The sequence below is a fragment of the Papaver somniferum genome, unplaced genomic scaffold (genome assembly GCF_003573695.1).
Source record: "Papaver somniferum cultivar HN1 unplaced genomic scaffold, ASM357369v1 unplaced-scaffold_132, whole genome shotgun sequence".
Taxonomy (NCBI): domain Eukaryota; kingdom Viridiplantae; phylum Streptophyta; class Magnoliopsida; order Ranunculales; family Papaveraceae; genus Papaver; species Papaver somniferum.
Window position 1 is genome coordinate 14,382,404 of NW_020622381.1, and position 12,535 is coordinate 14,394,938.

At 36.3% G+C, this 12,535-nt stretch overlaps 2 protein-coding genes and 1 non-coding gene across 3 annotated transcripts; 1 reads left to right on the forward strand and 2 right to left on the reverse strand.

Annotated features, from left to right (window-relative positions):
- Window positions 1-2,512: 2,512 nt before the first annotated feature.
- TRNAV-UAC lies at window positions 2,513-2,586 on the reverse strand. Its single transcript has one exon. It is a non-coding gene; the product is annotated as a tRNA-Val (tRNA).
- Window positions 2,587-4,739: 2,153 nt separating this feature from the next.
- On the forward strand, window positions 4,740-7,257 carry LOC113332659 (probable N-acetyltransferase HLS1). The gene is made up of 3 exons (XM_026579183.1): window positions 4,740-5,212; window positions 5,455-5,600; window positions 6,124-7,257. Exons 1-3 carry the CDS (start codon window positions 4,985-4,987, stop codon window positions 7,049-7,051), a joined length of 1,302 nt encoding a protein of 433 aa, XP_026434968.1. The 5' UTR covers window positions 4,740-4,984; the 3' UTR covers window positions 7,052-7,257.
- A 1,794-nt stretch (window positions 7,258-9,051) lies between these two features.
- Window positions 9,052-10,733, reverse strand: LOC113333170 (vegetative cell wall protein gp1-like). The gene has a single exon (XM_026579684.1). The coding sequence runs from the start codon at window positions 10,562-10,564 to the stop codon at window positions 9,260-9,262; it is 1,305 nt and encodes a 434-aa protein (XP_026435469.1). The 5' UTR covers window positions 10,565-10,733; the 3' UTR covers window positions 9,052-9,259.
- Window positions 10,734-12,535: the final 1,802 nt, after the last annotated feature.

Below are 12,535 nucleotides of genomic sequence, written 5' to 3' on the forward strand. Positions count from 1 at the left end.
AACATAAATGGAGATGAACTATCTATTAAAGGAATCAATGAAATAAAGAAGTTGCATTTAATCTTTTGGAAAATGGGTTATTTGTTAAAATATTTTTAAAATCACGGTTCAAATGGACGGGTAAAAAATAGTTTGGGTGAAATGGCCAAAAAAAAAATAGTAAGGATGAAACTGGATACATCCTGTTTAAATTAAAAATAAGAAAAAATATTTGAAAATAGGCACGATGAAATTGGTTACATCTTGCCTATTTTTATATTTTTGGCCATTTAAACAGTATCAAAATCTAACTGTCCATTTCACCCAAAATTGTTGATTTTGGTCTTTTTAACCAATTTTGTGTTAATCTTTCCACTATCAAAGTGTAAACAATGGAAAATCCTTACGGCGAATGTAGCCTCTGTAAATGGGGTTTGCACATTTAGCGAGTGAAATGATGCTTTATAGCCAACAAAATTCCGATAAAATTTCCTACGCATGTCATGCTATTTGCAACAAGAATGAGGTGCTTCTTCATCACATCTTTCTCAACATCTCTAATTGATGTTGTAAGCCGCTGTACAAGAACAACCACAATAATAAAAAAAGAACTTCAAGAGTGGCGTGGGAATCTGAAAATTGCAATAGAGTACAAAGCAAGGGACCAGAAATTATAATGATGTATGAGCATTTAGCAAGTACGAAATCTATAACTTATATGGTGCAATATTTGTGACGCTAAAACTAGCTCAAGAAATCAAAATGCACATAGTTTGTCCTAAGAAGATACATGCAACATTTCTGGCAATCACAAATAAATTTGGGCGTTACCTCAATTTGATCAAAAGCACAAGAAATGCCAATTACTTCTTGTAATTTTTTGATGCCATATGGTTAGATTTACGTGTGTCAGTCAGCTGGATTAGAAATAATGTACCTTATATTCCTCCTCCACACAACTCTTCAAACTAAAAAAATCCATATGATACATAAAAAATTGCTAGTTCCGCATTTGCATCTAGCCCCATTAAAATCTCTAGTTCTAGATTTGCATCTAACATCTTAGAAAATATCAACTTCTGCATTTACCCTCTTTACAAAACTAACACTGTGTCTAAAACGAAAGATAAACTCCAATACATATATATTTTAGATGTGCATGTCAGTTTCAGATCAATAAGAACAACATAATAAATGTGATGTTTGGTCAAAATTGTTGTACACATAGCTAACAATAAAGCCTTACCATCCCAACACCATAGACAGATAATATTCCATTATATATAATTAGCTTCTTCCTCCTTTACCAAACATTTTCATTCATTTATTTCATATAATATAGAATCATTGATATAAACGAAGTTTGTTGATTCTGGCAGCGAACGAGGTCTTTTCAAAGGCTAAACATTTAGATTGATAAACTGCAAAACATTCCTCACAGTTGTAATCACTATTCATATAAGAATCATTTTGATAATTTAATCACATCGGCACACATCAGTAACAAAAAAATCAAAAGACAAATTTGCTTCTTATGAGATTTATCAATTGGCACTATCACCTCTACATAAACACTACTACACTACAAATAAAATTCCCAAGTCATCTACTATTCTAAATCACAATATCAAATGCATTGTTGTCTAATCACATACATTTCAGATTTAAGAGTAATTATAAAACAAGATCGTAGAAAGATGCAAATAAATTACCTACGAATGATGTGCTCAATTACATCAAATCCCTTCAATGATTGATTTTTTATCAGTTTCAACTCCGTTCGTTGAGTTTAACATTAGAGATGCATCACATCCCATCTACAACAAAAACAAAAATCCGGACTATAGTAAAAACAATCAAAATTATGGTAAATCAAAATCAACATAGAAATTGTGAAAATCCATTAATTATTACCATAAAGAAATAGTCATGGATAAGTAATCGAACAGGAGGAGGAGCCACTATATTGATTTCTATAAAGTTGAAGAATTGTGGATCTTATTATTTCCATTTTTGTTGAAATATTACCTAATTCTATTCTCCAAACAAAAATCAAATACTACAATTATAAATCTAATTTCTCATCATGAATCGAATAAGAGATTCGGTCTGAAATTTTATCTTTGTAACGTTGTATTCAATAGCGGTAAATGGATCATGGGAGCTGTTTCGACATATCAAACGGAAGAAAAGAAATGAAACCAAACTGAATCATGAAAGTTTATGGGTATATTTGTCATCAGAAAAGTTATCTTTGGACTGAATCGTTCGTAAAAGGACAGACTCGTCTTGAATTAGGCATATTTGAATCTCCTAGTCTCCGAGTACTAGGCTTAAGAGGGCTTTTTTTTTTTAATAGAAAAAGAAAATTCTAGGCTTGAGAGGGCTGGAGTAAAGTGTCTAAAGCCCAACATATCTGGGACTAAATGTTAATTTCTACAAAAACATAATGTGGGACTAAATGTTAATTTCTATGGTGCTTCCTAGGCTCCCGTTTTCCTACGGAGAAAAAAAAGAAGATCAAAAATACATATGGTGCTGCCCAGGCTCGAACTGGGGACCTTCAGTGTGTAAGACTGACGTGATAACAGACTACACCACAGCGCCATTGTTATATCTTTCCCGTAGATATCTTAATAATCGGTAACACGAGATGTAGCACAACGTTTAACCCAAGGAGCAACATTTATATTTGTTCTGTTATTTTACCATCTGCTGCGACGGCCAATTTCAACCTTGTTTGACTGATTTTTGCAATAACAGTTCTATGGTAGAATTCTGTTTTTCTATCTTACGTTACTTGAGATGACAGAAAATGGATCCGGGTACTGGTCAAACATTTTGGTTCACGACATTGTCTGATGAGCATTTGTCCCCCCATCATAATCGTCAGTAACTGGACACCCTGAACATTTTTTGACGGGCAACTCAATTATTCTGTGATGACAAGTTCAGTGTGTGTTGCATATTATAATGTGTAGGATTCATTAACTGAGACTTCATTAATTTTCAGAGATCCTGAGTGATTGATTGATTAAGTTAGTAGTACAATGATAATGTTATGGTCCATTATAGTTTGGAATAAGTTAGTTCCCAGTGAGCTGGTTTCCATTTCAAATCATTTCACATAATTATCTCAGAGAAGAGTAAAAAAAAACGAAGCACAAATAAAACACACTACAAGCTAATGTGCCCGAGGATAGTCTGAGATCTTGTATTTAATAAATTTTAGATAACTTTATTTATTCTTGCAAGTCAGTTTTCAAGGTTAGTTAATCGATAAACTTCAAAAAGGCATTGCAGCAGGCAATTTATTTCATTAACATAGTGAGGGTCATGATAAGCTTTGGATGAAATTGCATTCTGGTTATCGTTTTCAGAATCCATTCCGAAAAAACAAATATCCTTGAAGAAATCTATCATTGCAGTCGTTGGATTTATCGAAACAAAAATCAAATCTAACCAAAGCTGACATTTTGTTTTTCTTATGGGGAGGAAGAAAGTTAGAGATAGTAATTTCAAAGTCGTCCAGAGTTTTCTGATGGATTTGGTCTGGTCATCATTGAGATTTTCTTTTAGATTTTTTTACTAGATGATTTCTTCTGAATGGTCCAGTACTCCAGTCCATATGTTTCACCTAACAAGCCAATAGTAATATTTTCTCTTGTCTAACATAACATTACTCCATTTCACCCTGAGAGACTATTTTACATTTTTTTATTAAAAGTTCCATTTCCATACTAACTTTTTCTAGAAAAGTTGTGCAGGATAGAAAGTTAAAAAAAACGACACAAGGACAAAAGATCACCTGAGACGCTATACTTTTTTGTTTGAAAAAATGAAATGCATCAGCAGCTGTGCAGCAGGCTGGTACCATTTTGATTGCAACAAGGCAATGACAATTCAACTTCATAAAACAAACTGAATGACTACTCTCACTTCACTGACTTATTCACATGTTGCCTTAATTTACTTGATACATATGATTTGAATTATCTACATTTGAAGCATTGATCCCATCCTTTATCTTTCACCTTGGGTGAGTAAAAATTTGGATAAGGGAAGTACTAATGACATTAAAGAGAAAGTACTAACCGCACCTTCGTGCATTTCTAGTAATGAGAATAATTCATTAAAAGAGAAGGAAGATATATAGGTAGTAGAGATGTCGTTGTATTGATACCCATCTATGTGGAAAGACGAAGCAAGATTCCGTCCCGCGGATAGATATTGCTTTTATCATCGCCTGCCTCATCAGGCAAAATTTGATCCAATCCCATATTGTAAAGCCATGTAAATTTGTTATTTAATAGTTAGTAGGCTAAAGAAAAGAATCTACAATGCTTTTGCTAAGCTTTTTTAATGAAGTGCTTTTACTTATCCACAAGAAAGTGGGAGGAATACAATTATTTGCTTGCTTACCGCCTCACACATTGCGTGCCACAGTCCTCTTTCTAGCCATATTAAACTGATACATATATCTAACCAGAAAACAACCATTTCTTTAGTATCTTATCTAAAGAAAACATAGTATTCACTACTCCCCTATCCTCAACTATCTTATCTAGGCTGTTTATTTGAGTAATTGGAAATAGCGACATTTCCTGCGGACCAAATAGATATGCATACATAAAAACAGAAAGATCAGCTTTGGTTACTATAGAAAATTAAATGTTTAAAACATCTTACGTTTTTACCAACCTAGCTAGGAAGAGTTGTAATTGCTATCACAACTCAGTTTGTGTGTGTGTCTTGGGGTGTGGATGCAGACACTCCACAACTCATTATATTACATCACAAAAATGACTGTCATTCATAATATGTGTTATCAAAATTTAAACTCTTCCATGATGCTGAGTGATAGAAAGTAAGTAGGGTTTTGGAATAGCTCTCTCTCTATATATATATACACACATTATATAGCTAGCGAGGTATATAGTGTTGGAAGCAAAGGGTGCATGGTGGGATCTCACTTGGTTTTACTGTGTGCGACTAACAACACTCTATGCTCAAAACAATTAAGAGAAACATGGATGAGGGTCATGCGCTTTACAACAACAAAATCCATATCAGAGAATATAAGGAAGAGAGAGATATTGAAGTTGTAGAAAAACTTGAGAAAGTTTGTGAGACAATAGAATCATGCGGTAAAGGAAGAAATGCACCAATCATTACTAACATTATGGGCGATCCTTTGTTTAGGATTAGGTTCTACAAGTATCATGTTTTGCTGGTAAGTAAATGTTGCTTTTCTTCCAACTTACTGTTTATCTAGCCAGTTCCATCTTATGCTTCTATCATAGTATTTTGCTTGCTACTTGTGGCATGTTCATGTACACTCCTTGCCTTATCTCTTTGCATGTCTATAGATGTTTATGTTTTTGCATGTATATATATATATGTGTGTGTGTGAGTTGATTAGTGTTTGTATATGTAAATGAATGGGCCATTAAGTTTGCAATAGTCTACATGTAGATTGCCGAGAAGGGTGAAAATGGGGAGGTTGTTGGCGTAATCAGAGGATGCATCAAGTATATACGCTCTGGTGTTGATCAAGGAACTAACAGTAGTACTGTCAAGATGGGTTGCATTCTTGGGCTTAGAGTCTCTCCGAAACACAGGTAAAAAGGAACTGTTTTTTCTGTTTCTTTCACAGTATATTTTTCTTGATGTAAATACAAAAAAAAAGTTGTCTGTAAAAAAGGAAAAAGCATGCAAAGTACAGAACTGAATCCGTTTGTGAAGAAAACAGTTCTGTCAAGTATGTACAAGTACAGTATCCATAATCAACACAGCTTCAAATTAAGATGGAAACAACTGATTAAGCTCTTACCATATACTAAGATTAATTTCTAGATCCATGGCAAAGCTCAGACATCCACACTAAAAAAGTAGGACCGTTAGTGGAGAGTGCATATGAAATTAGTCGCCAAGGCTGATAAACCGATATGTCAACTGTTGGACGACCAAAAGAATCCGGTCAGTAGACAATTCAATTGGATTAAGAAATAGTACCATATTTATTTTCAAAAAAAAAACAACATATTTATTAAGTAACTGCAGTATCTATGTGCATTTACGAATTGCAACATTTTGTAATTTTTATACTACGTACTTTCTTACGATTTCGTTTAATTCGTGTAGGCGAAACGGAATTGGTTTGAAACTAGTGAAATGTGCTGAAAATTGGGCAATTCAAAATGGAGCACATTATACTTGCATGGCTGCCGAGGAAGACAACATAGCATCAACAAATCTTTTTGTACATAAATGCAATTACGTTAAGCTAAGTCCGCTAATAATATTCACTCAACCAATTCATTCTCGTACGAAAGAAAAATCTTCTAGCAAAATTATCATACAGAAGTTGAGCGTAGAGCAAGCAATTTCTTTGTACAAGACCCAGTTTGGATCCAAACAGTTGTTTCCAGTAGATGTTGATGCAATACTGAAACAAAAGCCTAGTATTGGAACTTGGGTATCATTTTTCAAGGATGAAAATTGGGTTGGTCTGAATGGTAAAGACAATAGTAGTAGCAGTCATGATGAATTCATCGAAAAGGCTCCGGGGTCTTGGGCAATGATAAGTATATGGAATAAAACTAGAGATATTTATAAGTTAAAAATCGGAAAGCGGGACACTTCTTTTTTGCATTGCTTCAATGGAAGTAGTAGGCAATCTTCATTGTCAAGAGGTGGCAAAGTCTTTCATTGTTTTAGAAAATCAATTTTCAGTTTATTAGGCCGAAAATCATCAGGATTCATTTTCGTGTATGGGCTTCACGGGGAAGGAAAAAGAGTGGGAGAATTGATGCAATCTTTATGGAGGTTTGCACACAATGTGGGTAAAAATGTTAAAGATTGCAAGTTGATCATTACAGAATTAGGTGTTGATGATCCACTCAGAGAACATTTACCGCAAGGACCATCAATGTCATTCACTAATGATGTTTGGTACTTGAAGAAAGTAAATGGGTCAACCAGCGAAGATGCAAGTGGTGGTGATGAAATGGAGTCTTTGCTAAATAAAAAACCACTAACAAATTTGTTTGTTGATCCAAGAGATTTCTAGCTAGCTTTTATAATGTGCCATAAGCAGATTCTTCTTAGTCGGAGGGCAAGAGAGGAATCACTAGAATAGTTGTAATAATTTTACTTGAACCAATTGAAAAAATGCTCATACTCGGTATTCTTTATTTGGTGTATGACACAAATTCGAGCTCAATTACTAAAGGGTGTCCATTTGGATATAAAAGCCTAAAAGCATGTATGCCTTGTGTTTTGAGGGAGATTATTTTGCCAGTGTACTACATTTGTTTGCAGGCTCAGCTGTTCCAAGGGTGGACATATGTTGTTCTTTTTTTGTTCGATCGATTTTTCATCGGTTTTCATATATGCATTATGCAAGTAGTAGAAAAGCATACAGAATTTTGTAGTAAACCACTTTTAAAATGGCAAGGCATTTTAAAGAAGAAAAGAAAAGTAGAATTATTCTGCTTTTCTTAGATTCTCCTTCCAAGGTATAACACAAAAATAAACACTCAGTCAGAAAAGAAAAAAGGCTTTTCCTGTGTCCCAGCGCTTGGGCACAATGGAAGGTCAGCCATGAATTAGTTGTTCAAGTGGTGGGGGTGGGGCATTCTTGAGTGACTGGTGACTGGTGTATTTATATAAGAACGAGCAAAATAAGTGCGTAAAATTTCTGTTCAAGACACGAGGTTTAATTCACAACCCTTGAAGTCCCTAGCAATGGCAGAAAACTTCATTTTGAATTTCTACAGTTTGAGAATGTCAGACTCTGCCATATACTTATTCTCATCTTTAAAATCTAATCCACAATTGGAATTTGTTCTTGGAGTTTTTATCATTGCAGGCTATGCGGCTAAAACATAATCATTCATGCAGTAAAAAGTTCCAGAACACCTTTCTTGTTTACCTTTTGCTACTGCTGCCTTTTGGTTTACGGTGCTGAAATACTCTGCTTTTAGCTTTTCGAGGTCGCGCCTCTTTTTTTTTGTATGCTCGGTGGGAATATCAAACTTATGCCCAGCACTGGAGTATCTTCTGGAGATGTTGATAGATTTTGTCAGGGATCTGAAAATGAGAGAATAATTTTTCACCAGACGTATTGAGGAGATAAGAAAATTTGAAATACAGGCAAGCGAATAAATCTAAGTAAATGTGATGGACCATGACACAAGCAGCTAGCCTCACATTGGAATTCTAGGATAAGTTGCACTTGTGGTGGCTCACATGCGTGATCCACAGAAAACAAAAGTAAGTAAAAATTGGGACGAAGTCTAATAACGACTGCTCAATAAGGATACCATGCCAAGGCAAGGACAAAAAAAAAGTATTGTTAATCTCTCAATGGAAGTAGCTGTAGGTATAATTCATCTACATTGACGGACCATAAAAGTCGCAATCAAAATGTCGTGTAATTACATGAGATGCAAACTCTAGTTTCAAGCAAAACTTGAATAATATCCTTATGATTCCATAATAGCTCCCTCAACACAAGATCAAAATTTATTCTATGTAAAAGCCACGATTCAAGCATAACCAAATGATAAGAAAGCACCACCAGGCTTGCAATTAGTAGTCTCTAAAAGTAAAATACAAGTTGGAGATGCTGATAGTTTGTTCTACGTTGAGCTTTTACCGAACAAAACAAATCAAACCAAATCAATTCAGACCTAAAAGTTAAACCTTGCTTTTCTATCCTCATCAACTGAAAGATAAATGTATTCGCATAATCTCTCAAACCCCAGTATCTAGTGTATACTTGTGCTGCTGTGCATGCTAACCCAGTACCACTCACTAGACTTGTTAATTAAAGAGAACAAAACTAGTCATAAAAACTAGTAAAGAGAAAGGACCTGTTATAGTTTCTATAACTCAAGGCCACACCACAATCACCAATTATTTGTGCAGGAAACCTAAGTAACAAACCTGTTATAGTTTGTATATTGTACTAAACTTGACGAAATAAATAGATAAATATATCAATGCTTAATCATCTACAAATAAAAATTCGACAGCATTCGAACGCATACCAGAGGCTCATCAACATCATAAAAACTTCCTCTTTTTATTCATACTATTCAAAGTGTTGAGAACTGACATAGAACATTCAAATTTATAACATATACCTCAGGAAAAAGGACTAATACAAAGTCATTATATATATTAGAAATATGTTTTGGTTTTTAATAGGCTTATTTTGCACTTAAGAAATGAACAATAATAGTGCACTGCTCCCAACGTTATTGTGCACATTTTAGGCATTTTCATGGTGCATCCCTTGGTCGGGGATGGGCTTTCTTGAAAAGGAAAAGTGAACGCCAGGATCACTATGAGTGCAGGAAGCATGGAAGAGAATGGAGTTGTTAACACTTTGAACATTACTATTCACGAAAGCGGTCATAGGTAGTCCTGACTTTGACCTGTCTTTCTTCCTTGATTTACTGCTCTCACTGCTGCTGCTTCCTGACTCATTACCATCCTTTTTTGCACGGGAATTATGAGAAAGAGTATGAGGGTTCCCCTTGTAGTCATGCTTCCTGTTGGAAGAACCTAGCTCCATATAAGCTCCTTTGTTCTCACCAGCTATCGTAATCACCCTCATACCAGAATCCTTATGGTCATCCAATTTCTTCTGATACTCCTTTTCCTTATGACGATTGCTCACTCCACCTTCTTTTCTCCCATTCTGGCCAATGTGAGGCTTATCCTCCTCATGTTTCCTTGCATCAAACTTTTCTTTACGCTCTTGGACGAGCATATTCTTCTGCTCAGCTACCAAACTCTTACTCTCAGGCTCTGGTGCAGCTCTTAACTGGGAGGGTGGAAGTGAAAGAGAAGATGGAGGAGGTGCATAAGGTAGGATCTTGGGGGACTGAGGTGGAGTCCTTGAAGAAGGCTTGATGACCTTGGGAGATTCAGGTGGACTGGATACACGACTAACTGCTCTTTGCATTTGAAAACTCGGCAATGGTGAGGAAGCCACTTTGGGTGGGGACTCTACTGTTTTCGCAGGAGGAGCATTAGCAGATGGGGCTGGTTCCGGTGCTTTTTGTATGGGAGAACTTGCCAATGACGAGGATGGCAATCTGGGTGAATAATTAACCTTTGTTGCCGGAGGAGCACCATTATAAGGTGCTGGTTCTTGTGTGTTTCTTAATGGGGTTGTGGGCAATGATGAGGAATTCAACGTTTTGATTAACGGAGTATTTGGAACCGAAGGAGTGGGTCCCACGGGTTTCTGTTGTGGGGATGGTGGCAATGAGGAGGAAGACATTTGTGTGCGTTCTCCAGCTGTTGCCGGAGGAGGCACCGCCGCAGATGGAGCAGGCCCTTGTGTTTGAGTTGGAGGAGCAGGTCGAGGTTGAGGCTGTGAAGGTATAACTATTGAGGGCCTTGGTACCGGAACAAATACTTGTCTTGCAGGTGGTGCAGCAGCTCTAGCTTGTGGTGGCTCAATACGAGCCTGCGATGCCAACCGAAACCATGGGCGATTTAGCGGTGGCGGTTGTTGCTGTTGCTGCTGTTGTTGTTGCTGCTGCTGCTGTTGTTGATTCTCCATTATGGGAGAAAACAGGAACACTCAAGAATTGGAAAGTTTTACTCAAAATGAACTAAAACCCAAGATCGGCCAAAACATAGAAATGAATGAATGAACATAAACAAATAAGGAAACTCTAACTTGGAGTCATATTTATAGTGTTAGCAGAATTAGTAATCACCGTCAAATGAAAATGAAAAAGAAAATCATTAAAAGAAACCCCGTTAAGATAGTAAAACTAACGTAAGTTTGTGTATCACATTTTTTTTTCAGCAGAAAAGAGTTAAAGAATCAGATTCGGAAGTGAAGGAGACAACACTCACCAACACAGCTTGCAAAGCAAAGATTTGTTCGTTAAAGTACATATTCATTTCTACGTTATCGAAGACGAACAAAAATACTCCCTTCTATTCAAGTCCTTTGTGTTTCATCTGACTTTGCTTGTTAAGTGCTTGATTCTTCCTTCTTATTGAAGCCATCTTTTATATGGGGTCTCTATTTCCATTGCTTGAAGGTATGAAGAATCGGAATCAATATGAGAAAAGGAAAAAAAAAAGGGTCTCATCACATGCCTTAGTTGAAGCAGTAAGTATTGCTTCCAGTACTGTTGTCTGATTCCTGTTAAAGAGAAGGATGTTATGTTTGTTTACAGATAGAGGGGTCAAACAAGTCTTTCGCGCCAAATTTGCAAGCGTCAAAGTTTGTAAATACAAACAGACACTACCGAAACTAAATAACTAATTTCTCGCCGGTTGACACCTATAAAAGATTAGCCTATGCGAGTAAATATGAGATAAATGTAGGTTAGGCGCTCACTTTTAACCTTTTAGTGTGAAAAGTGTCGATATGAGTGAGAGTATGATTTGGAATCATTGTGCAAACTTGGAATTGTAATATAGTAATACGCAACATTTTGTTTACAGAAAGGCTAGCAAACCAACAGTATCGCGATATAGAGCGGTGGTGTATATTCCTTGAATCAGTATCAGCCTCTTTAACTAAATATGCATGACAACCCCGTGAACAAACCAGTTTACCCATCCTCCTCATTAACGGGTGGATCTTGATTTTTACAGAGCATCTTTACTCCAAAATATTGGTTTTTTCTTTTATTACCGTCAATTAAATGGCTCGAAAAACGATTATAAGCCTTTTCTGGGTCTTTTCGAAGAATATGACGACATGTTGAGGAGTTTTATTCAACATTATGAATCACATTAGGTTGGCCAACCATTTGCCTTGTGGAATAGTCTGCCAAGGGAAACTCCAGTGAGATACCGAAATATGTTGGTTTGACGTGCCAGGTGGATGGACAAACTAATTTTGGTGCAGTCGGAAAAGGCTCCTCGATCCAAACTGAACCGACCGTAGCAACATGAGACAGTCGTCCCGTATTGAGACGACGATCGGTTCAAATTAAGCCGAGCCTCAGTCTCAGGTAAGGCCGACTATCCCCAGCTGCTGCCATAACGGCTGATTGTCATTCCAACCCCAATGAATATATGTCCAATCAACTATATAAACACACGAAATTCACACTCGACTACTATCCGTTCTTTCACAAAAATCTTCAAATTTCTCAACATATTTCTTGTTTTCATTCATTATTGATCCTAATATGGAATATGAGGAAGCACAATTATTAACAAACGTATTTTTGCAACAACTGGATCAAATAGATGCAGATTCAGACGACGAGAGACACCAACACCATGATACAAATACACGGGGCAAGTTCGGAGAGACCCGGTACAAGGAGCTATATTGAAAAGAAGATATGTGTGGAGATTTCGAGAGGAAGGTCAAAAACAAATAATGCGTGAGTATTTTGTTAATAAAAGTGTGTACTCCGATCAAGATTTTCGATGTCACCACCGCATATCCCAACACTTGGTTATGCGTTAGAGAGTTTTGTCTGGTAAACGCTCAATTTAACTACGATTGCATCCTTAAGGATTCTAGGTTATGGTGTTCTTGTGGACGCGTATGGAC